Source organism: Artemia sp. Qi Xiang Cuo, chromosome 6, assembly GCF_049724085.1.
Source record: "Artemia sp. Qi Xiang Cuo chromosome 6, ASM4972408v1, whole genome shotgun sequence".
Classification (NCBI taxonomy): Eukaryota; Metazoa; Arthropoda; class Branchiopoda; order Anostraca; family Artemiidae; genus Artemia; species Artemia sp. Qi Xiang Cuo.
The window spans coordinates 53945517-53972477 of NC_142799.1; the positions used below are offsets into that span (position 1 = coordinate 53945517).

The following is a 26961-nucleotide window of genomic DNA, read 5'->3' on the forward strand; positions in this document are numbered from 1 at the left end:
TCTTTACAATTCTATGCCCCCGTCTCGGACTGTCCTGACGGGGTCTCAGCTAGACATGGAAACACTGAGGCCAACTTATCCGTTAGTGGTACTTCGAAGGAAACTTCTTTTCCTCCCAGAATCTAAGTTAGATTTCTTTCACTGACTATAGGTTGAAACAACATGTACAATTATAATAAGACATTTATATATAAGTCAATGATAATTGTTCCTACATAGGCGCAACTTCAACGAATGCGACAAACAGTAGAACATTTCTTCTCTTCTGATAATTTATACTCTTGATCTCAAAAGCTTTGACAAATTAATTAGAACGTTATAAAACCATTCCAAGGGCATAGAACTATCAAGGTTTAATGCCTAGTGGATGGTGACAGTTCACCAGTCAAAAATTTGTCAGGGTTTTCCCCTCTTTCAATCTGGATCCAGAGGACCTGGCTATCCCTTCCTCTGTATTGATTGGTGACGTATGAGAAAACACTATTTATCCCTCTTTTTAGTTTTGCTTCAAAGATATCTCGACTTTAATTGTTGAAAAAGTTAGCAGGTTTTGGCTTTGAATAATCAAAGTGAAGGTTTATTATCCTACAGTTTGTAGGTGTATACCCATGGTTCCCGTAGAACTTTATGTTACCTAATTTAAATTTCTTCAGACATGTACAGGCAGAAATTCCCCCAGGAACAGAGTAAAGGAAGCACCCTGGAAAGTAAAATACACACATGTAAATATTTGTTTTTTGCATCTCTATCCAGTGGCAGTTCTAGCCTCGCTTGCGCCCACGGCCAAACCTTGATTAGCGCCCCCCCCCCCGTCACCCAAAAATTTTCAGACCCAATTTAAACAGATTTTTTGTTTATTAACACAATTTTTCATATATAAATCTGACTTTTCTTTTTTATATAGGAAAAGATAGGCCTATGGGAAAAATGAAAATTTCAGATTTAATTTGCTTATATTTACTATCAACTGTCCCCTCTACTTTAATGAAATTGAAATTTCAAAAATTGCAAAATGATTATAAATATTAGATTGTTTATTTGAAATTTTGCGCCCCTAAAATTCCTGTGCCCGGGGCAAGTGCTCCCTCTACCCCCCCCCCCCCCCAAACTGCCTCTGTCTCAACCCCCTCCCCCAAACGGTGATCCTAAGGATAAGAACCGTTTGCATCAATGCATAAACTGCACCTCTTATTTGCTGTTTTAGTGAGTGTGGGTTCTCTAAAACATAAGTCATGTGTACGCACAAGACCAAAATTTACGTATGAAATTATAAAGTGAACTATGAAACAGTTCAATATTATCTAACTAATTATACATATTATATACCAAAGTATGGCGCAAAGGTATTTTATTCTAGTTACAGATTACACTCTACAAATGAAATAAATTTCAGCCGGTTGAAACAAGGTACGTAATTAGTAAAAGTTATTATATATGAAGCGAACTGATTTGGCTATGTACCTGGTCATCTCGACTCAATAACTTATTGTACAAGACTATTCACTTTCTGAGTGCATAAATCTCTCCAAAATAATTACACTATACCTTCATATAATTACATCCTTGTTGCTAAGATATAATATACCTCTTCTATTTGGAAGATTTCGCAACTTTAATATAATAAAAACAATCCTGGTGAGGCATTCTCCCGTAACAAAACTGAAAACCAAATGGAGGTTTGTCCTTCCAACCTTGTTCGGATTGGATTTCTGCAACCGCGTTGTTTCGCTACAGCACAAAACAGAAAACAAAGTGAGCTTAGAATTACAAGGTTAAATGAAAAATGATTAGGGCCAGGCCCCGGAGCAATAAATCTCACAGCTGCCCTAACTAGAATAAAATTACAAAAACCACGTACACACCGTGATTTGCGCATATTTATAATTTACGGATTCCGTTGAGCCTACGTACCTTCGTTGAGCCCCAAACCCTGTGTATTAACATCACGATATAGCCTATTAGTAGAATTACAATCACCTTTGAGCTGTTAAAACATAAAATATACCAAAAAGAGGCCTCTCCGACGACTTCTTAAAGCCAAGGGCCATGGGATACACTCGGTGGTGCCAAATAGGGGGGGGGGGGTGCAGGGGAGCATGTGCTTCCCCTAGATACCCCAGAGATTTCGAAAAATACTTTTTTTAGGGTATTTTCATTGAAAAATGTCTTTTTTTTGCATTTTTCATTAAAAAAAATTTAAAAGAAAACAAATTTGTCCCAGTCTAGTTATTGAAAAATACATTTTGCGTCACTAAATTTTCGGGAATAGACGCCACTGGTTACAGTCCACGTCTCCCACGCCCCTTCAGCCAACCAAAAGATTATATATTGTTTTGAAAAGGGACAAACTGAAAGGGAATTATCTAGAGCAGTGATTCCCAACCACTTTTGGGTCATGCCCCACCTAGGAATCTCTAAAATCCTGATGCCCCTTTCGTGATACTTATATTTTGTTACTCAAAATTTTACGTGTATTCGCTTGAATGAAGCTTAAAAGGCTATTAACTTGGTATCATTTTACGAGTCGTCCTCTAGGCATATTTTATACTAATTGAAAATACTGTCTACCTTTTAATATTGTAAATATCAATATTTACAATATTAAAAAAAAAAAAAAAAAAAAAAAAAAAAAAAAAAAAAAAAAACTAGTCTACACAGAGCAACTTAAATTGATAAAAAAAACGTCTCTTTCAATTCCGAGAACATTTCAACAATGATTTTTAGAAGAAATTCTTTTTTTTTGGTATGAACAAACGAAGTATTCAACATTTTATAGAGCTTCCAATTTGAGATTTCAGAGGCCCTCTTTTTTAAGTTGAGAAATCGGATATCCACAAAGATAATATCATGTTCTAAACGAGTAAGACCTTGCATGGTGCATAATCTAAGAACCTTACATTCGACACTAGAACAGTTCTGTCGGTACTTATGCATTATAAATAACCCACCGCTATGCACGAAAGAAGTAAAGCCTGGTTAATGCAAATGAAATAAAATAGGATGAAAATATAATAGTTTAGAAACAAATTTGGGATATATATTTGCCCATTAGGGGGGTGGGGTGGGTAAAGCATAGCATATATTAAATACGCAACCTAACCTAACCTAGTCTAGGCACCTCCCCCATGAACCCCCAAAAACAACAGTTTGAATATTGTAAACGCAATAAAAAATCCCACTTTGCGATCCATTTATCTGGTAAATACTCGTTTGTCTGGTTTCCTTGTACAGTCTATAGCGGTGAATTATTTATAATGCATAAGTACCGTTTTGTCTTGATTGTTGTCATTTTTTAAAACCATTGCTAGAATTTCATGTTTTAACTTAGAACTATCCTCCTCTGCTTCACCGTCTTCATACGAGAAAGTTTTGACTTTCCATCTCTTACCACAACTAAGTGGCGAACCTACAGATCAATTAAGAATATGCTTTGCAAACTAAAACTAGATAAGTTAGAGATAAGGTGGTGCCCCATAAGGTGGTGCATATCCCTCCTCCAAAGAGGCCACAGAGATAACTTTGAAATTTCAAGCCGTACCTCCCCAATGTTACACATTTAGAAACTACGAGAGAGAATTAGTAGGTTTTGACTGAAACTTTGGTTGGAAGGATAATCTGATAGATATTTATCAGCTTTTTGGAAGTTTAAGGAATTCGTATAAAAATCTCTAAGACAGCTTCACAAGCTCTTAGCTAAGCAAAAACAGGTTCGTCAACTTTACATAGTTATTTCCTCTTAAAACTGGCATAGTGACATTTCTGGCCACAAAAACGATCTAAAAAGGTCACAACTTTAAGGAAGAATTTGTATTTCTCCCAGGGTGGTTGAATCGAACCTATGGTGACGCAATGAAATCAAGAAGAGGCTCGCATTGTCTGCGGTTAGAAGATAAGCGACAATGATAATCAATAAATACAAGCCTGTCGGGTAGCTATGCCAGGACCCGGCCTCGAAATCAGCTACATAGTTTTTTTTTTGTTTTTTTTTACTGGTACATTGAAATTTCTGGCAACAAAAACGATCCAAATAAGTCAAAAATTTAAGGAAGGATTTGTATTTTTCCCAGGGTGGTTGTATCGACTATTGAACCTATGGTGTGGCCATGACATCAAGAAGAGGCAGCGATTAGAAGACAAGCGACAATGAGAATCATTATATACAAGCCTGCCGCGTAGCCGTGCCGGGACCCGGCGACGTAGTCTCCCGCAAGGCCGTATCCAGGGGGGTTACCCGGTTTGAACCCCCCCCCCCCCGAAATTTTTGACCGAGTCGAAAATTAGTCAAGAATTAAAAAACCTTAGTAAAAATTAGTAAAATTAGTCGAAAACCGAGTCGAAAATTAGTAAAAACCCCCTCGAACCAAAATCCTGGATCCACTCTTGGTCTCCCGGCTCCCGGGATTTTTATATTATACATATATACATATATACATATATATATATATATATATATATATATATATATATATATATATATATATATATATATATATATATATATATATATATATATATATATATATATATATATATATATATATATATATATATATATATATATATATATATATAGCCACATTTTAAAAGCCAATTTGCTCAATAGAACATTAAAATGCCTTAGCCTGAAAACCCAATATGCTTCTTCTTTGTGAAATGCTTTTCCCTATGCTGTCCTTTTCCCCATGATGTCCCAATGAAGATAATATATTTAGCAATTAAGCCACTTAAATAACTACAATGCGATGGGATATACCATAAAGAAAGCATAGGAAATAAAGTATTCAAAAATGAAAAGGCATGGGAATAAATTTTGGGTCTTATGTAAATTAGGTATCACTTTTCACAAAGGTGTGGCAAACACCATACATTTTTGATTGGGGTTGATCCAATCAACCCAAAACCAATAATTTATTCCCGTTTCATAATAATTATTATGGTGTAAAAATTTTAACAGCGCTTCTAGATTATACCAACTCCGTTGTTACTATTTATCCATGTGTCCCTACAGTGCGTCCTTTTGTTTTGGACGTCCCGAGTTTGTTTGATTCTTATGCTTTTCTGTAAGTATTACCTTTATTTTCCATTAAACAAAATCAGTTCTTTGTAGGCAAGAAAATAGCAATTAAAATGAGCGACCATTAACGCGCATGCAATATGCCGCTTACTTGACAAGAATTGGACATTGTAAGATGCATATCCCAATTTACGACACCACTCCAATCATTATTTTTTTTTTTTTTTTTTTTTTTTTTTTTTTTTTTTTTTTTTTTTTTTTTTTGTCGATGAAGTGCGGCTGTCCTCTGCCGAACCTAGTACATCTATTTTTCAAGTTTTCGAAAAAAATTACAAACTAGTATTTTTTTTTTCAGTTTCGGAATAGGAGAAACAAAACAGATGATTTCGTTAATGGGTTTTCCAAGGTCCGTTTTCTTTCTCCTATCACTCTCTTTTCTGCTGAATGTAAGCACTAGGTTTTGCAATTCAAGTATGTCCGTAACAGGTTTTAGCTGTAGTGAACTGATGAAATCCGTTTTCAAACCCTATCGATATTTGGTCGTATTTTAGAAGGTATAGGAGATAGTGCCGTAACATTCTTAGTTCCCAATTGGGCTCGCCGTGCCGAGATTAGGCCAGATACATCCTCAACTCAAATTCAAATTGTAGTGTAGATCACAGTTTATATAATTAGACTGTGGGGTAGATAGTAGCATGGGCGCCCATAAGCTGAATTCCGGGGGGGGGGACAAACCTCATCTAATTGGCACTTTTAATGCTATATAATAGAAATCTCAGAACAAAAATATAAAAATAAGGCAGCATCAGTCAGCCAGGGGGGCGGGAGCCCCCCCCCATATGGGCGCCCATGGATAGTAGGTTTATATTAATTATATAAACTGTGGTGTAGATAGTAGGTTTTAGTAGAGGGCACCTGAGTAAATCGGTAGGCTTCTTGTCTGTTACAGCGGCTATGTATATAGAAGCTAAATAGAACCGACTTCTTCGTTAGTTTCTTTCAGCTTAGCGTGAGACAAACAAAAACAAGTGACAGAATAGATGGAAGTGTATAATTTGGGCTATATATTTGCACATTAGGGGTGGGTGGGTAAAATATTTGGACAGTGTCATGTTAGAAAACAATTCTTACTTCATAACAAAATGCAGAATAATTGTACCTGACACATATTGCATGCAGACCCGCTCGACTCTACCCCCCCCCCCCCCTAAAGTTCAAATATATAGCCCAAATTTGTTAATAAAGTGTTATATTTTCATCATATTTTGTTATATTTCACTAGGAATGAGCGTCAGAGAAACAAGTTTTACTTTCTACTTGGCTTCTATATACATAGGCGCTATAAGAGACAAGTACCCGTAGATTATACCTAATATCTTAAAAGGAGGGGGGGAATTTCTTTCCTAATCTGTGGCAGTGTCACTTCGTTATAAGTTTAAATTGTTTTTTTTTTAATTCAGCGCAAAAGAAAAACTTGTCTTATCAATTTATTTTAGAGAAAAGTGTTTGAGAAAAATCTGAATTTGAGGGTGGGTAATCTGTTACACACCCGTCACCCACAATAATCTGTTACCCACAATTCTAATATATTTTAGAATTAGCGGGTTTCTGAAATTGGCTTCCATAGAATATATCAATCCCTATTTTTAGGACTTTGTTTTATGAGTGTGCGCAGATAAAAATCAGCTAAATGTGATGGCCCTAAAAATTCCATTTTTACACTTACAAGATAGTGAACCAATTAGGCTTCTAAAGTCTCGAACTGAAAAATAAAAGGTTGGCACCTTTTTTTCAGACTTCAAGGCTGTCTGCGTAGGCCAAAGGCCAGGGAAAAACTAAGCGAGCCTTCATATGAAAAATTTACAAATTTTGACATAGATAATATATTTTTAAATGCTGAGACCAACTTACCTCCCCCCCCCCCCGCATCTCGCATACACAATGAAAAAAAACTGTCTGCAAAGCTGCCTTCAAATAATTTTTACTTTGGATGGTAGATTAATTTGAGATGTGTAAAAAGTTTTGAAATTTTGAAAAGTTTAGGAAATTTTCCAATTATTCTTCGCCTATAAATTCCCAAATTCGTTCATAATTTTGGTGTAAATCATAAGTTTTTGCTGCTTTGATCAAACTACCCCCCACCCCTACACACATACACATTAATTCTTCCTACGAATCTGTTAGCAAAATAAATTTTGGCTTTTACTGGTAGATCTAATACAGATTTGTACTAAATTTAGAATAAGAAAATTTCTAATTTTGTTAAAAATGTTTCTTAGCTTTGAAACTGTCAAGTTTATTCATAATTTAGACGTGAGTTATATATTTTTACTTTTTGATCAAATTAACCCCCCCCCCCCGACACTGAAAAAACTTCCCATGGACTTGTTTACAGAATAATTGTTTGCTTTCGATAACAGATTTCACAGAGATGTGTAAAAAGTTTAGAAAAGAACATTTTCCAATTTCTTTCCAAAAAGAATTCTTCGACTAGAAATTTCGAATTTGTTCACAACCTTGATCTCAATCATATATTTTGCTGCTTTGATCCAATTGCCCCCCCCCCCTCTATAATGAAAAACTATAATGAAAAAACCTTCCCTTAAAATGATTTTACTTTTGACAGTATATTTCACAGAGACATGTAAAAAGTTTAGAATTGGAAACACTGGGAAAAAACAACATAAAAACCGTTAGGACATGAAATATAAGCATGCTAACTCATTTCAAGTCAATGTCTAACACCCGTAAAACTAAGCAATAAAGACTCACTAATGTTAGTTTAACACCATAAAATGGTCGCCAGACTAGTAATTTAACCATATCATTAATTCAGTGGCTTCCGCCACCATGATAGCAGACGCCCTTTCGTGTTGATGCACCTTAAAAGCTTTTCTGAGTTCATTATCAACAAAACTTCAATGAAGATTAATATCCAATCCTTTTTTGGGATGGAGTTAATAAAGCAACGGTGATGGACAAATGGCAAATTATTTACACTGTATTCTCCTGTTTATTCTGAATGGTATTACTGTACTTGAAGAAATCATGAGCAGCAACATTATCTAAAATATACAATAAAGTAGCTCCAGCGTTTTTATTTGGGGGGCGGGGGACTGGGGGTTCACATCCAGAGAGTCAAGGAGCATGGGCTTTATAATATTTTTCTCTCCAAGTTATTGGGGAGGGGCAAATTCCCCCTCCCCCCCAACGACGCTACTGAAAATATATGATCTTGGTCCGGTCTGATCCAACTAGACTCAATTGCAGATGTCGACTCTTTTAAACTATTCAGTGACGGTTCGGGTCTCTCTTGCGTCCGTGGCAAAATCTTGAATAGCGCCCCCTTCCTGTCCTCCGAAAACTTCCAGGCCAAATTTTAACGAAGTTTTCATTTATTAACAAAATCGTTCATTTATTTAAATCTGACTTTTCTTACTTTTTACGGGAATTGATATGGGAAAAATGAAAATTTCAGGTTAAATTTGCTTGTACTTACTGCTAACTGTGCCCTATAATTTATTTTAATCAGAAAATTATAAGCTTTTAAAATGAATATAAGTGTTAGATTATTTATTTGAAATGTTGTGCCCCTAAAATTCCTGGGACCGGGGCAAGTGCCTTCTCTACACCCCCCTCCTCCTAAACTGCCTCTGGTCCTATTTGAGAAGCTAAATTTTGTCCCTCTATATAAGACTTGGAAATCAGTTGATTTAATTGGAACGTTCTCTTTCCATTACTTTTTCTGTAATTAAATCCGTCTTCCCATTTTTCGAACAGGGGGAATAAAACAATAAGATATTTAGGTTAGTGACCCAATAGCCGAATTTAATACTTTTTTCTGTACTTTCCAAAAAAGGAACAGCTGTGTAGTGGCTGTTGATGGCAGTTAAGACCTTCAAAAAAGAAATTAGAACAAAAGAGTTTTCTTATGGTTTTTGTCTATTAAATTTTTGTACGCTAGTTTAAGATATAAATTTAGAAGGACTTGGTTAAAATATTTGCCTCTCTAGATGGTTCTCTGCTCTTCAAATTCTTAAAAACCAGGAAATCTGCCAAATAAAAGAAGAAAGCGTATTTTTCAAGTACCAAGGACATTAAAATAAAAACCCATTTTGTTCCCTGGACCAATCTTAGGTCTATTCATACCAAAGTATAAACACATACTGACCAAGTACTGACAAAACTCTCCAAAAGTGACCCCGCGTACCTCAGCGCCTCTAGAGGGTAAATACTGTACTACTTAATCGCTGCCAGCCAATAAATTAAATTTAAAACAGCTTTTACGGAACAAGTATAATCACCTACGGAACTTGTGATTTACTCGCCAGGTTCGCATAGGTATGGAATCGTCTCCGGAGACGCGGACAAAGGGTCACTTTTTTTTGTGTGGAGAGGATAGGTTTTATCAGTACTTAATGTATGTGTTTATACTTTGATTCATACCATAAAATCACAATTTTTAAGATTTTTTCTGTTCGTTGTTTCAAAATTAGGAAGTTATTAGGGCAGCATCACCTTTTCGTCAGTGTTGTCACGTCGCCACAAAATTATTGATCTAATCAAATTGGTTACATTTGACAACATTTTTCACCCGTAAATATTTAAACATTAACAATCCCTTGATTCTCAAAAAGAACTATACTTTCAAAGAAAGCTTCATTTCCTTAACCTACTTGATGTCATATGCTTTCAGCTTTATTTGCTGATTTTTTGCGCCCACATTTCTTTTTATTTAAGTTGGTGCCTGCTACTACCAAAAATTGCATATGGAGGAAAAAATACTTAAAATATTTTGAGCTTAAAATCTTAAAAACTGAAAATCAATTTCAAAAATACTAATTAAAATACTTAAATACTTAAAAAAATTTGCAGGCATCAAGACATGGCTAATTGTAGAAAAAGCCAAGACAGACAGTCGGAGTGATTGAGAGGCAAATCTGGAATAATCCCTTTTTAGGATTGCATTAAAATGTTAATTCGATTGAAGGCAACAAGCACAAGGAAAGTGAAGAACTCTATCTATATGTCTGCTGTGAACTTAAAGGCAAAAGTTCAGCATCCTTCCCACAGTAAAGAAGCAAAGCACAACTTTTAAAGAAGTATTCACATTCAGGAAATGACGAAGCGTCAACTTAGAACTGTAAGTTCTCTTGCAGCCAGTACAGAATATCTAGGGCTAACAGGACAAATACCAAACATCAGCTGCTACGTTTAAAGGCAAGGTACGATGTGCTGTCTCTTGTCTTCTATGAATACAACAATTTCTGAGAAATACATCTTTCTAAGAAACTTATTTTCGACACAACACCTTTAATTAGGTGTTGTTTTCTTAGACCACACTGCCGTTCGATGACGAACAAATAAACTTTCAAATGGGGATAAATCCATTTATTTAGACAGGGAAAAACAGGCATAAAAGTCCGGATATTTCGATCACATATACAGTGACCGTCTTCAGTAGAGTATTTCTACTGAAGACGGACGCAGTATATGTGACGGAAATATCTGGACTTTTATACCTGTTTTTCACTGTCTAAATAAATGGAGTTATCCCCATTTGAAAGTTTATTTGTTCTAAGAAACTTTCTCGGTACTTACGTGCTATAGCGACTACGCCAAAGAAGTGAAGTTAGGTTAATCCTAATGAAATATACCAAATATGTTGAAAATATAATACTTTGGTAACAAAATTATGGAAAATACAACAGAGAATTATGGAAGCAGGCCGCCCAGAACGCATTATATTAAATAACCTAGTCAACTCTATATATTAAATACTTAAATAAAATATACATGTATAGTTGTCATTTATCTCGCTCAGGCTAAGCTGATTATCTGCGAGTGGACACAGAGAACTGGTTGCATTACAGATCAAGAACAAAGTGTGGTCACTATAACACGTAAGTAGGCCTACTGCTTTCTCTTCTAGTGCCAAAGTCTGTCAGAACGGCAAGATGAAGACAGAGACCCCCAGATAGCTCTAATTACCAGGAGGTGAAAAAATATACGAAAGATCACTTAATATTCGTTAAAGATTAGGTTTACATCGTGGACTTGATACGCCTGGCGTCACGAAGTATGTTTTAAGAAAAAACAAAACATTGACGAAGTAAAATCAATAATTGTTAAAGCGACCTCAGCTATTAATTAACTAGCGACAATAAAGGATCTTACCTTAAACGTACATAATGAGGATGAAATGATACTTTCATTACAGGTCAGAAAATAATTGCTTATAAGAATGCTTGGGTTTTGGTTTAATATTAAATTGACTAATTAATACCCTTAATATTGACCGTCTATCTCCTCTTCTCAATATTGTCTTGACTACTTATAATACTGACTTGACTGCTAGTAGTCAAGACTTGACAGCTTGACTACTAATAATATTGACTTGACTGCTTAATAACCTTAATATTTACAAACAACCTCCTCTTCTTAACAACTTCAAAATCTATCTTAACTACATTTCTCTCATAGACTTCAGATGGCAGAGTATTAAATCAATTGCTTCAGTTGCCATTCCTTTATAATTGTCACTGTTTTTTATTATGTTGGCGTTTGAGACTACCAAAAGAACAAGACGAATATATGGAACTGAATTTAATGCGTGATTCACTAGGCAGGCGTAATAAAAGCAATAAAAGTATTAATGATCTGTCCAACAAACAAAGTTACATTTGAGAAAGAAACAAAAGCAAAATCATTTTGGCATACGAGTTACTTAATTACCAAAATAAAAAAAAATAATAACAAGTTCGATTTTTCAAGGTAGTAGATAAGTTTTTCAACTGGTCAAGCAATATGGTTATTACGCATTAAGCATTTTCTAAACAAAAATATACTATATATATATATATATATTTACCTATTAAATTTCCAGATAGTTTCTAAGTTTCCAAAAAGAGCAGTTATCTGTTCTTGGCTTAAAGGGATATCTATCGTGCAATCTTTCCAATAGCGAAGGTAGCCCTAGAAAAGACAGCTAATTCAATTAGTTGGAAATATAATAGGCTACTAAATTATAAGCCTGATACTACTTGGAAGTAGCATTTGAAAAGGCATCCAACTTGAAGAAACCTTTAACTGAGATAATTGGGTTTATTTTTTAGAAACACAACTGTCTGTCATAGAGATTTTCGCAGCAAATGTCCTAAACACTTTAAATTATTTCTTACAAAAAATTTTAAGATTGAATGAATAAACAAAAAAAAATATTGGTGAGTATGCTAAAAATCTACTTGTTGGAACAAAATAAAAGTCAAGAGGGCAGAAGTGAGTACCTTCCATTGCCCGTACACACTTTCTACGCGTGTACTAAGGACGGAGAGGGACGGCTCTCTTGGGGGTTATTCTATGATATTTTTTTTTACATAGGCTATAGTAGGGTTGAGCTTCTTTTCGGACAAATGAATATTTTATAAAAAGGTACCCGTCCAAATGAAGAAAAGTTGAAAAAAAATGTGCTTTCTCCGGCTTTACTAATTGATACAGCAGGGCATATAGGTAAATATGACTAAAAGATCTTAAAAAATATGCATACTTTGATTCGATTTGTATTAGTCTAGACCTCTGACAAAGACTAAATAAGTTGGGTCTCGAGCAGAATTAAATTTAAAGTAGAAACTAGGAAAATTGCATCCAAGGAGATTCAAAGCTTTGGACCTAGAAGTAGAAAGAATACTTAGGATCCAGCAAAAACATTTCCAATCATCCGGGGAGGGGCATTGGAGGGAGGAATGACAGGACAATGTGTCATCAAATTTTGTCCCTTTTAAGAAACAGCAAACCGAAAATGGGAAAATATTGATCAATGAACCTATTATTTGAACTTCAGATTTTGGAGCCAAGGGCGACGAAAAAAATAAATTCATACATACAGGTTTGAGGCGCAGATAATTAGGAAGAATAATACAAATAGTGTTGATATGTCCAAAGATTTAACCAGGGTTTCGAGTTTTCTATACAGGTATCAACTTGAAGTTTGATCTAATTAAGTGGTCAGAATGACATGTAGCAGAATTTTTTTTTACTGTTGCTTGAGAATTTATTTTATACGAGGATGAGGTTTTATGATTAACCCCCCCCCCCCCCCCGAACTCTAATGTCTATAAAGTTCGCCTTTTTTTGGCGATTTTGACGAAACTCCACTCCTCCCAAATAAATAGACATTGACATTCTTGGTGACAGTACTCATTTAAAACTCTTTGAATCTCCTCCTCCTAAGCTCAATGCAGCTCTAATAGATATGCTGCGTTTACATTAGGGTGTCGAACATAAAAGGAAAATGAATATGCAGACAAGGAGGCGCTGACTTCCCATCACCTGATATACATCTCAGAACGCCACATGTGCCACCCAGTTCCACCACACTTGGCACATTTCCACCACGCTTGGCACAGTCCCCAAAACGCTTATTACACTCATCAAAAGGCTAGTCACGCGCCACTTGGTGTACATGATTTCCAAAAGAGAGCGACCCCTCGCAAAGGGATAGCTAAAAATACAAAATACATTATATTCCATGTGCTAAAACTATTAAAACTTCAAAAAGTGCCCATGTTGTCTTTCAAACTCGCAATGCTGTTTGAAAATGTCATAAAAATCAATATGCTAATTTCAGGAACCAGGACTAAAAGGCCCAAAACAAAGAAAGTTAGTGTTTTACTTGTTGTTCGGCCGTGACATAAGTGATGAAATTGGATAGTCATTTATTGACTTTTAGTATCCGGAGATCCAATGTCAACGTATGTAAATATTTAAATCTTCGACGGATTTATTGAACTATAAAAAGGACTTTCGTTTCTCTTGTGGTCCTCTAAGCAAGTTAGGAAAACAGTGGAGATAAACAACTTTTTTTCACCAAGGCTTTGATATTCAAATACTGCATTTTTCCTGATAGTGAATAATTAACAACAAATCAAGCTTAGTAGTTGTAACTTTATTAATTTATATCATTTTATAAAAAAAACATGTTATTTAACATCAAATGTGTGAAAATGTGGGTTCAAGTTGACAATTCCATTTCGTTAGGAATTCGAATAAATTATTTAACAGAAACGAGCTCATTTTGGATGCAGATTATCCTTACAAAAAAAGGCGTAGATTATTCTAAAAAAGAGACAAGACACTGGAGCGATTTGTACGCGAGAACCAGGTACTTCATCTGGAAAGAAATTTAAGTTGTGGGAGACGTATGTTTTGAAAAGTCACAGGAAAAAGAAAAAAAATGTAAGAAAAGATCCTTGAACGATTTAAATAGGAGAATTAGTACGCTAGTCTTTCGACAGTTTGAGGTGAAACAAAATGCAACACAAATGTTTTTTTGGCAATTTAATGATCATGACAATTTGGAGAATAAGCTACTAAAAGTCCGCAAAAATATGAAATTGGAAAATGCCCCAAAATCACACTTAAAGGCTCCAATTTTACCACAGAAGTAAAATATAAATGATTTGGCTTTGAATGGGTTTTGAGGCCCTTTTACTATGTCTGGATCTACCGAGAACGAGTATCGGCTTTAAAATTATACTTAAGCTTATTAAAAAAAAAAAAAAAAAAAAAAAAAAAAAAAAAAACGCCAAATTTCATGAAAAAAAGCCCCAAAATTTACTTTTCCCCAGAAATGTTTTGGTATGTCATTTTATATCTTATATTTCACCTGCCGAATTGTGCAAGGTTTAGGCACAAAAGACCGGGTACTTCGTATCGAAGGAGTTGTCGTAGAATCTTCGAAAAGTGCTCATTCGATTGGAAATTGGAGTGGCTAGTGCCCTCTTTGATAGTCGGAAGTAATTGGAGGGCAACTAGCCCCTCCCCCAGGCCCATCAATCCCCCAAATACATCCAATCGAAATTTTGAGATAGCCATTTGGTTCAGCGTAGTTGATTTCCGGATAGAAAATATATTTTTGAGGAGGACACTCCCCCACAACCCTCAGAGCAAGGGTTTTAAGTTATGCCCTGGGGGCATATAAGGTTTTTATAGAATGCGTTGTCGTAGAAACTTCGAAACAGGCATATTCGATTGGAAATTCAAAGGGCTACTGCCCTTTTTAATAGTCGAAAGTGATTGGAGGGCAACTAGCCAACCCCCCCCCCTACGCCCATCATTCCCCCAAACACATCGAATCAAAATTTTGAGATAGCCATTCTGTTCAGCGTAATTGATTTCCACATAGAACATGTCTTTTTGAGGAGAACACTCCCCCACAGCCCTCAGGGCAAGAGTTTTAAGTTATGCCCTGGGGGCATATAAGGTTTTTAAAGAAGCGTTGTTGAAAAAACTTCAAAAAAAACTCATTCGATTGGAAATTCAAAGGGCTAGTGCTCTTTTTAATAGTCGAAAGTGATTGACGGCAACTAGCCCTCGCCCCCAAGCCGATCATTCCCCCAAACACATCCAATAAAAATTTTGAGATGGCCATTTTGTTCAGCGTAGTTGATTTCCAGATAGAAAATATATTTTTGAGGAGGACACTCCCCCACAACCCTCAGGGCAAGGATTATAAGTTATGCCCTGGAGGCATATAAGGTTTTTATTGAAATCTTTGTCGTAGAAACTTGAAAAAGGGCTCATTCAATTGGAAATTGAAAGGGCTAGTGCCTTTTTTAATAGATGAAAGGGATTGAAGGGCAACTAACCCCCCTCTCACGCCCACCATTTTCCCAAACCAAATTTTGAGATATCCAAAAATCCAATCAAAATTTTGAGATATCCATTTTTTTCAACGTAGTTGAACGTTCTGGAAATTAGGTCTTTTAGGATGATGACCCCCTCAGAGGCCTCACTGCAAGGGGTGTAAGCTATGCCCTGGGGGCATTTACGGCTTATGTAGAAAGTCGCTGCATAAACCATTGATAGCACGATCATACTGCAGATATAAAGAGCGGGGACGCTTGTGAATGAGATAAGAAACAAAAACTAAATAATGACGAGGAAACTCCCCCAAAGCCCCCGAGGCAAGGGTAGTAAGTTATGCCCTGGGAGCATATAAGAACGATGTTGGCACAATGAACTATTTATTAATTTTTTCCTTTAGAGCAGGGCACATCGTATCGCAGAAGTTGTCGCAGAAACTTCGAAAAGGGCTCATTCAAATGGAAATTGGACTGGTTTGTGCCGTTTTTAAGAGTCGAAAATGATTGGAAGGTAATTAACGCCCCTTCCACGCACACCATTTCCAGAAACATATCCAATCAAAATTTGAAATCGCCATTTTGTTCAACGTAGTTGATCTCCTGATCGAAATTATGTTTTTGAAGACAGTCCCACTCAGGGCAAGGGTTGTAAGTTATGCCCTGGAGGCATGTAAGGTTTTTTATAGAAGGTGTTGTCATAGAATCTTTAAAAAAGGCTCATTAGATTGGAAATTCAAAGGGCTAGTGCCGTTTTTAATACTCGAAAGTTATTAGAGGGCAACTAACCCGCCTCTCACGCCCACCTTTTACCCAAACACAAAACTAATCAAAACTTTGAGATAGCCATTTTATTCAACGTAGTTTTTTCTGGAAATTAGGTCTTTGAGGGATGACAACCCCCCCCCCATATCCCTCAGGGAAAGGGTTGTAAATTATGCCCAGGGGGCATATAAGGTTTTAATATAACGCGTTCGCGTTGTCGTAGAAACTTCAAAAAGGGCTCATTTGATTGGAAATTGAAATGGCTAGTCCCCTTTTTAACACCCCTTCCACGCCCACCATTTCCCCAAACACATCCAATAAAGATTGTGAGATAGCCATTTCAATCTGGGGCTGCCAATAGGTATCTCATTACAGCAGACCCGCTCCCTCCTGATCTCATATATTGAACGGCGAATTTCCGGCTCATATGCTTTTATTGTTGAATCCACTCTGAGATCCAACCATTCATTACGGGCAAGTTTTTACAATGCTACCGCTCTGCCACATATATTATATGTGACCCCTTTATGGAAATTATTGGCAAACCGTGAAAAGTCTAAAATCCGCTCTTTATTTTTCCGTTTCGCCAAGTACCTACTAAAATTGCCACCTTGGACAAAAATAGCTTTCTGATTCGGCGCTACAACCTAGCGGACCCAAATCTAGCTGTTGAGACACTTATTAGCCGGCAAAAAACAAAACCAGCAACTCTAAAGGACGAGTTGGCAAGTTTGCTTGTTTATTTTCCCCTCTCGTTTACCTTTTTTTTTCTTTTTTTCTCCTTTCAGAAGTTGTTGCCATTGTTGCTATTTTCGAAAAAGTTCTTGTTTCTGTAGTAATTTTTGAGTATGTCATCTTTCTGTTTCCTCTTTTCGTACTATTTTGAATACTATTTAAGAAGTTGTTGCTTTTGTTGTTATTTTTTAGTATGTTTTCTTTTTCTTTCCTCTTTTCGCATTTTTCTATACTCTGTCATTGTAAGTTTATTGTATACGACGGGTTTTCAATATATTATTATTATTATTATTTTGTTCCACGCAGTTCAAAGTTCAGGAAATTATACCTTTGAGCAGGACACCCCCCCCCCCATAATCTTCAGAGCAAGGGTTATAAGTTATGCCCTGGGGGCATATAAGGCATATAAGGTTTTTATTGAAATCTTTGTCATAGAAACTTGAAAAAGGGCTCATTGGATTGGAAATTCAAAGGGCTAGTACCTTTTTTAATAGTCGAAAGTGATTTGAGGTCAACTAACCCCCCTCTCAAGCCCACCTTTTCTCCAAACACATCCAATCAATATTTTTAGATAGCCATTTTATTCAACGTAGTTCAAAGTTTTGAAAATTAGGTCTTTAAGGAAGACAACGCCCCCCCAGAGCCCTCAGGGCAAGGGTTGTAAGTTATGACCTGGGGGCAAATAAGATTTTTACTGAAAGCGTAGAAACTTCAAAATGGCTCATTCAGTTGTAAATTGAAAGGGCTAGTGCCTTTTTTAATAGTTGAAAGTAATTGGAGAGCGACTAACGCCCCTCTCACGCCTACCATTTTCCCGAACATATCTAATCAAAATTTTGAGATATCCATTTTGTTCAACGTAGTTGCAAGTTCTTGAAATTAGGTCTTTTAGGTTGATAACCCCCTCACAGCCCTCAGTGCAAGGGTTGTAAGTTATGCCCTGGGGACATATAACGTTTATACAGAAAGTTGCCTAAGTAAAGAACGGGGACACTCGAGAACGAGACAAGAAACGGGGACTAAGTAAAGGAGGACACTCCCCCACAACCCTCAGGGCAAGGGTTGTAAATTATTCCCTGGGAGCATATAAGAACGATGGTGGCACAATGTACTATTTATTAATTGTTTTCCTTTAGAGCAGGGCACTTCGTATCGCAGAAGTTGTTGTAGAAACTTCGAAAAGGGCTCATTCAATTGGAAATTGGACTGGTTTGTGCCCTTTTTAATAGTCGAAAGTGAATGGAAGGCGACTAACACCCCTTCCACGCCCACCATTTCCCGAAACAAATCCAATTAAAATTTTGAGATAGCTATTTTGTTCAGCGTAGTTAATCTCCAGATAGAAATTATGTTTTTCAGGAGGACAGTCCCACACAGCCCTTAGGGCAAGGGTTGTAAGTTAAGCCCTGGGGGCATATGTGGTTTTTTATAGAAGGCGTTGTCGTAGAAACTTCAAAAAAGGCTCATTCGATTGGAAATTCAAAGGGCTAGTGCCGTGTTTATTACGCGAAAGTTATTAAAGGGCCACTAACCCGCCGCTCGCGCCCCCCTTTTCCCCCAACACAAAACTAATCAAAATTTTGTGATATCCATTTTATTCAACGTAGTTTTTTTTCTGGAAATTAGATCTTTGAGGGATGACAACCCCCCCCCCCCACATACCTCAGGGAAAGGGTGGTAAATTATGCCCAGGGGGCATATAAGGTTTTAATATAACGTGTTCACGTTGTCGTAGAAACTTCAAAAAGGGCTCATTCGATTGGAAATTGAAATGGCTAGTGCCCTTTTTAACACCCCTTCCACGCCCACCATTTCCCCAAACACATCCAATAAAGATTGTGAGATAGCCATTTCAATCTGGGGCTGCCAATAGGTACCTCATTACAGCATGCATACTCACTCGCTCCTGGTCTCACATATTGAACGGCGAATTTCCAGCTCCTATGCTTTGATTGTTAAATCCACTCTGAGATTCAACCGTCCACAACTGGCTTGTATTTACAACGCTACCGCTCTGCCAGATATATCATATGTGATCCCTTTCTGGAAATTATTGGCAAACCGGGAAAAGTCTAAAATCCGCTCATTATTCTTCCGTTTTGCCAAGTACCTACTAAAATTGCCACCTTGCACAAAAAATAACTTTCTGATTCGGCGCTACAACCTAGCGGACCCAAATCTAGCTGTTGAGACACTTATTAGCCGGCAAAAAACAAAACCAGCAACTCTAAAGGACGAGTTGGCAAGTTTGCTTGTTTATTTTCCCCTCTCGTTTACCTTTTTTTTTCTTTTTTTCTCCTTTCAGAAGTTGTTGCCATTGTTGCTATTTTCGAAAAAGTTCTTGTTTCTGTAGTAATTTTTGAGTATGTCATCTTTCTGTTTACTCTTTTAGTACTATTTTGAATACTATTTAAGAAGTTGTTGCTTTTGTTGTTATTTTTTAGTATGTTTTCTTTTTCTTTCCTCTTTTCGCATTTTTCTATACTCTGTCATTGTAAGTTTATTGTATACGACGGGTTTTCAATATATTATTATTATTATTATTTTGTTCCACGCAGTTCAAAGTTCAGGAAATTATACCTTTGAGCAGGACACCCCCCCCCATAGTCTTCAGGGCAAGGATTATAAGTTATGCCGTGGGGCCATATAAGGTTTTTATTGAAATCTTTGTCATAGAAACTTGAAAAAGGGCTCATTGGATTGGAAATTAAAAGGGGTACTGGCCTTTTTAATAGTCGAAAGTGATGTGAGTTCAATTAACCCCCTCTCACGCCCTTCTTTTCTCCAAACACATACAATCAAAATTTTTAGATAGCCATTTTATTCAACGTAGTTGAAAGTTTTGCAAATTAAGTCTTTAAGGAAGACAACGCCCCCCCCCCAGAGCCCTCAGGGCAAGGGGTGTAAGTTATGACCTGGGGGCATATAAGATTTTTACTGAAAGCGTAGAAACTTCAAAATGGCTCATTCAGTTGTAAATTGAAAGGGCTAGTGCCTTTTTTAATAGTTGAAAGTAATTGGAGAGCGACTAACGCCCCTCTCACGCCTACCATTTTCCCGAACACATCTAATCAAAATTTTGAGATATCCATTTTGTTCAACGTAGTTGCAAGTTCTGGAAATTATGTCTTTGAGGATGAAAACCCCCTCAAAGCCCTCAGTGCAAGGGTTGTAAGTTATGCCCTGGGGACATATAACGTTTATACAGAAAGTTGCCTAAGTAAAGAACGGGGACACTCGAGAACGAGACAAGAAACGGGGACTAAGTAAAGGAGGACACTCCCCCACAACCCTCAGGGCAAGGGTTGTAAATTATTCCCTGGGAGCATATAAGAACGATGGTGGCACAATGTACTATTTATTAATTGTTTTCCTTTAGAGCAGGGCACTTCGTATCGCAGAAGTTGTTGTAGAAACTTCGAAAAGGGCTCATTCAATTGGAAATTGGACTGGTTTGTGCCGTTTTTAATAGTCGAAAATGATTGGAAGGAGACTAACACCCCTTCCACGCCCACCATTTCCCGAAACACATCCAATCAAAATTTTGAAATAGCCATTTTGTTCAGCGTAGTTGATTTCCAGATAGAAATTATGTTTATGAAGACAGTCCCCCACAGCCCTTAGGGCAAGGGTTGTAAGTTAAGCCCTGGGGGCATATAAGGTTTTTTATAGAAGACGTTGTCGTAGAAACTTCAAAAAAGACTCATTCGATTGGAAATTCAAAGGACTAGTGCCGTGTTTATTACTCGAAAGTTATTAAAGGGCAACTAACCCGCCTCTCGCGCCCACCTTTTCCCCAAAAACAAAACTAATCAAAATTTTGAGATAGCCATTTTATTCAACGTAGTTTTTTTCTGGAAATTAGATCTTTGAGGGATGACAACCCCCCCCCCCCCACATACCTCAGGGAAAGGGTTGTAAATTATGCCCAGGGGGCATATAAGGTTTTAATATAACGTGTTCACGTTGTCGTAGAAACTTCAAAAAGGGCTCATTCGATTGGAAATTGAAATGGCTCGTGCCCTTTTTAACACCCCTTCCACGCCCACCATTTCCCCAAACACATCCAATAAAGATTGTGAGATAGCCATTTCAATCTGGGGCTGCCAATAGGTACCTCATTACAGCATGCATACTCACTCGCTCCTGGTCTCATATATTGAACGGCGAATTTCCAGCTCCTATGCTTTGATTGTTAAATCCACTCTGAGATTCAACCGTCCACTACTGGCAAGTATTTACAACGCTACCGCTCTGCCACATATATTATATGTGATCCCTTTCTGGAAATTATTGGCAAACCGTGAAAAGTCTAAAATCCGCTCATTATTCTTCCGTTTTGCCAAGTACCTACTAAAATTGCCACCTTGCACAAAAAATAACTTTCTGATTCGGCGCTACAACCTAGCGGACCCAAATCTAGCTGTTGAGACACTTATTAGCCGGCAAAAAACAAAACCAGCAACTCTAAAGCACGAGTGGGCAAGTTTGCTTGATTAATTTTCCCTCTCGTTTCCCTTTTTTTCTTTTTTTCTCCTTTCAGAAGTTGTTGTCTTTGTTGCTATTTTCGAAGAAGTTGTTGTTTCTGTTGTAATTTTTGAGTATGTCATCTTTCTTTCAGCCCTCAGGGCAAGGGTTGTATGTTATGACCTGGGGGCATATAAGATTTTTATTGAAAGTGTAGAAACTTCAAAATGGCTCATTCAGTTGGAAATTGAAAGGGCTAGTGCCTTTTTTAATAGTTGAAAGTGATTGGAGAGCGACTACCACCCCTCTCACGCCCACCATTTCCCCAAACACATCCAATCAAAATTTTGAGATAGCCATTTTGTTTAACGCAGTTGAAAATTCTGGAAATTAGGTCTTAGAGGATGATAACCACCTTACCAGACCTTAGGATATGGGTGGTTATTTGTGCCCTGGGGGCATATAAAGTGTTTATAGAAAGCATTGTCGTTTGTAAAAGGGATCATTCGATTGGAAATCGAAAGGCCTAGTGCCCTTTTTAATAGTCGAAAGTGATTGGAAGGCTTGATATTTTTATTGTAAAGATCGATGTGGGTATAACGTATTATTTTTTGTTTTTGTTGTTGTTTATACCAGGGCACTTCGTATCGAAGGAGTTGTCGTGGGAACTTCGAAAAGTGCTCATTCCATTGAAAAAAGAAAGGGCTGATGCCCTTTTAATAGTCGAAAGTGATTGGAGGGTAACTAATCCCCCTTCCACTCCCATGCCCCCCCTCCCCTTTGCCCATTATGTTTAAAAACTAAATTTTGCCTTAAGATTAAATCAAAATGCACAGTGTTAATGCTAATTCCCAATAAGGCATCTAAGCAGTATCCCAAGAGTGATTGAGGGTATTATGTTCAAAGTTTCGGGGGCAACTTCTGCTCTTAAAATTTAACCATATCAAAATAGCTTAATTGTATCAAAGCAATCAAAGAAAGTAAACAGATTTCTTTTGCGAATGGTGTCAAGTTTTCCATTTCAGGTCAACCAGAGGAGGTATGAAACAAAATTAAACACTACTACTTGTGTCCAGATTTTTAAGATGGTGTATGTTGTTAAAAATTGCTGAAAATTTTTCTCCAGCATACAAATAGCAGGCCAAACTATAAATTCTTAAAAAAACGAAAAGATTTAAAGTATTATTTTCTTTTACTCTGAAAAGACTATGTCAATATAAAACGAACAGTAATTAATTAACAACAACTGTTCCCACAAAATAGGGTTTTCAAAGACAAGTAAAGAACTCCATTAAATCAAAGATTAGGGAAATTAAGATTAAATAATCTACCAAGCATGAAACTACCACATATCAGCATCAATAAATAAATGAAACCCAAACGAACAGAAATTACAATAAATAACCGAGTCAAACTCAAAACGAGAAGTAACTAACACAAGTTGGGAGCTAAACCCCTATGCCTTCCCAAGGCCAGAACAAAATTCGCACTTTACTGAAAAAATACAAATGAATGTGCATTGTCAGTTTAATATACATATACTGATATTTAGTAATCAAAATGTCAATATTATTTGATTTATTAAAGTTATAAAAGTAAAAACATTTATATGTTTTCAGTAAAGTGCAAATTTTGTTCTGGCCTTGGGAAGGCATGGGTTTTGCGCCCAACTTATGTTAATTTCTGCAAGTTTTGAGTTTGACTCGGTTATTTATTGTAATTTCTGTTCGTTTTGGTTTCATTTATTTATCGATGCTGATTTGTGGTAGTTTCACGCTTGGTAAATTATTTGATTTTATTTTTGCTCATTTTTTGTTTAATGGAGTTCTTTACTTTTCTTTGAAAAACTTATTTTGTGGAAAATTTTTTTTTATTAATTGAAGAAAAGGATAATTGTTTCCTACTAAACTGGACATATGAGACAAAAACAAATTAAGTGCAAACACTCATGGAATCTAATTTGATTCAAACGACCAGCCTTTTGTTCTTCGAGGAACGTAGGGGTGTGATTGACCCGTTATGTCGGTCACCTGGAGTTCAGAAATAATATTTAAAAGAAAGCTGCACTTCTAATATGACTCCTAAAAGCTTACAAAAATTGCATAAAAAAGAAGATTCGCATTTCACGAAAAATGAGTGGTATCACATCCTTAATTAGAATTACATTACTGATTGCTTCGCATCGATATTACGATAAGTTTTTTTTTCGGCTTCACACTCGTCTTGGTTCTACTGTTTCTCAACTTTGTCTGAGCAGTTCTCGCCGAAACATTCTGAAGAGGCAGGAATGCATCTCAGCCAAGATTTTCGACACGATCATCTTGCTTTTTGAAAACCCGACTTTAACCCGACTTCTGGTGCAGGTATTTAACTGGCATATATCATAACTAGCATGAGTTCAACATCAATAATTTCTGAGACCACACTGGCTAATCATGATAAACAAAAAATCGCGAAGAAAGGAAACGAGGACAATTAACAGCCAGTGAAAAAATTGAAAAATTATGCAAATATTTCGGTCAAGACCTCCGCTTGACCGTCCTCAGTGCAGAATAAAACTGATAAAAATATAAAAACCAAACCTTAAAATAAAAACACGAAACTAAAATTGGACGACCCTTTCCTAGTAACGGTGAAAGGGTAACTGCAAGTAACGGTGAAAGGTCCTAGTAACGGTGTTACCCTTTCACCGTTACTAGGAAAGGGTCGTCCAATTTTAGTTTGGTGTTTTTATTTTAAGGTTTGGTTTTTATATTTTTATCAGTTTTATTCTGCACTGAGGACGGTCAAGCGGAGGTTTTGACTGAAATATTTGCATAATTTTTCAATTTTTTCACTGGCTGTTAATTGTCCTCGTTTTCTTTCTTCGCGATTTTTTGTTTGAGTTCAACATCGTAAGGGCGACAACCCTAAGTTGTAGCGTCCAGACTGGAAGGATTTCCATTCCACTCAGCTATCCGAAAGAAGACTATATACAAGTGGTATCGAGCAGATAAGGATGTGGGTGAAAGTCTTTCAGGACTTCAAAGGGTATCGATGTCGATAGTATGCTGACGAAGAGCTTGTGCCGTAGGAAGAGGTGCGTTTCACCCTTCTCTCCCGTCTTAGCCTTATATGAGCAGCACCAGCTCTCAAGCTTCAACCAGTTAATCTTTAAACATTCTGTCTTGGTTGGCATCACTGATGCAGCTTCGAGAAAAAAGCTAGTCGCGTATTGCAATCGCCCGCCCGACCAGATTACTAAAACGATGAAGTATCACCGAAACGTCACAGCCAAAGAAGGTATGCGAGAACAGAATGTCAGCTGCAGTGTCACCGGGGTTATACTTCCCTTTAGAATACTGCTTCGCGCAAGGCTTGCTTTCAACTAGGCAGTAAAGTCAGTTGCTGTTTTCGTTTGACTCATCGACCAGCAGAGCTAATCAACATGCATCGCAACCGACAACCAAGGCTCTTCAAGCCGTAGGAAAAGTAGCAAAATGAACCTTTGCTTGCTCAATTTATCGGTAAGAAATTCTTCCTTCATAACCGAAAGTGGCACAGAAGATGTCTAGTGAGTCTCACGCCCAACAGTCCCTTTAGTTATTTTTAGAAGAGCGCGGTCTTTAGTCGAAGGTCAGCAGCTCTGTCCGTCAAGGACAACTTGTTCATTTTTGAAATGTTGCCATAAGTAAGCTAAATAGTTTCCGTAGATGGTCACATATGATGGCTCTAATTACCATGGTATCCTGTGCAGCAGCCATCCCCCCATCAACAACTCAATGGCGAGAAGGGCTAGGGCACACTGGGTCAAAACTGATAGATGAAATTTGGCAGGAGATGTCCAATAGGGACTTCTCATAACTTCAAACGCTAATAGAAATTTCTAATGTGTATCATAGCTTTAAATGCTAAATTTTTGAACTTTTAGCTATATTTTTAGAATGACTAAAAAGTTTTTTTAATACATTATTTTTTATTTCGTACGGTCTTTCACGTCTAAATTTTATGTGATTAACGAGGTAAAATAACAAATAAAATGACACCCCAAAACATTTTTGAACAACAAAAATTTTTCTTCCTGTTTTCCGCAAAATTTATCTTTCGTGTGTTGTTTTGGCGAAAGTGCAGTCTAAAGCAATTTTCAAGCCAATACTTGCTCTCAGAAGGTTAATAAAAGACTCTTAAAAACACAATCTGAGCATAAGGCCTGTATTTTTACTTTTGGGCAAATATCTGGGCCTTTAAATGCGATTTCAGAGCATTTCCCAGTTTGAGATTTTAACTCACTTTTAGCATTTTATTTTCCACATTCTTCTGAATATTTTGGTGCCAAAATTATTTGTGCTTGAATTTGTACAAGGTTTTGATTTTTTTTTTCGCATAAACTTACTAGCATTCCGGTACTTCAAGCGGAACAAAATTAATGTTTGGGAGAAGTAATTGGGATAACTGATAATCCAGATTTCCGACAAACTTGACAACCGATTTTCAATCGATAAAAAGATAAATGAATCCAATGAATAGATAAAAAGACCGATTATAAATAAAGTCAGTCAAACTATAAAGGGCCCAGTTTAAAAATCTAACGATTTATGGGATTTTCCCTTGTTTCGTCTCTCTTTTTGTGTTTCCACAAATTAACTGTGTATCATAGTGCTTGTTGCAATTTAAACATAGAATTTTTGTGTCGCACTAAAGGCGTGAATTAAAACCTGACGCTAAACCCTCATTTTTTAAGTTCTATTATTGGTAATAGTATCGTTAACCAAGCAGGGGGTCAACCTAGAGGGGTAATATTTCCCCCTCTTAATAAATTATTTTTTTCACAGTCCCTCGATTTTGCGAACACACATTTTCTGCCTTTTCATTGAAAAAGGTTTTTTGGTATTTTTATTGGAAACAAAAAACAACAGAATCACCCATAGATATTGCAAAGTATATTCTCCTCTCTACATTTCTTTAAATTGACACCACTGTAATCTATGGTCCTAATTTCTGGGTGGCTTTTCTAATTATTTTCATTTTTTTTTTGGAGGCTATTGATAAAGTTGACAATTTGTATATACTTCTCTTGGAAATGAGATGTTTCCTTCTGTCAATCAACATGGAAATTTACTTGATTCCCTCTGGCAAACAGATTTAGTATGTAAGAAATAGCTAAGAAAAATTCTCGTTTTACAATGGCCTTTGTGAATTTCAAGATCTGGTACAGGGTATATTAAGGACCAACTTATTAGCTTACATACATTATTTGGAATACCTAGAGATTTTGAAAACAACCAATACATGATTGGAAATATGAAGTAGTGTTGAGATGAAGTAACTCACAAGACTAAAGCCCCCTCTTTGTGAATTATT

General features: G+C 36.7%; 1 protein-coding gene across 4 annotated transcripts in view; it reads right to left on the reverse strand.

Annotated features, from left to right (window-relative positions):
• The window catches only part of GEFmeso (Guanine nucleotide exchange factor in mesoderm), a 255666-nt gene that overhangs the window by 67810 nt on the left and 160895 nt on the right, over window positions 1-26961 (reverse strand). For all 4 annotated transcript variants that reach the window (XM_089090831.1, XM_089090832.1, XM_089090833.1 and 1 more), the window contains one exon: window positions 11886-11989. In XM_089090831.1, coding sequence (XP_088946957.1) covers window positions 11886-11989 — 104 coding nt within the window. The remainder of the gene's footprint in view (window positions 1-11885; window positions 11990-26961) is intronic.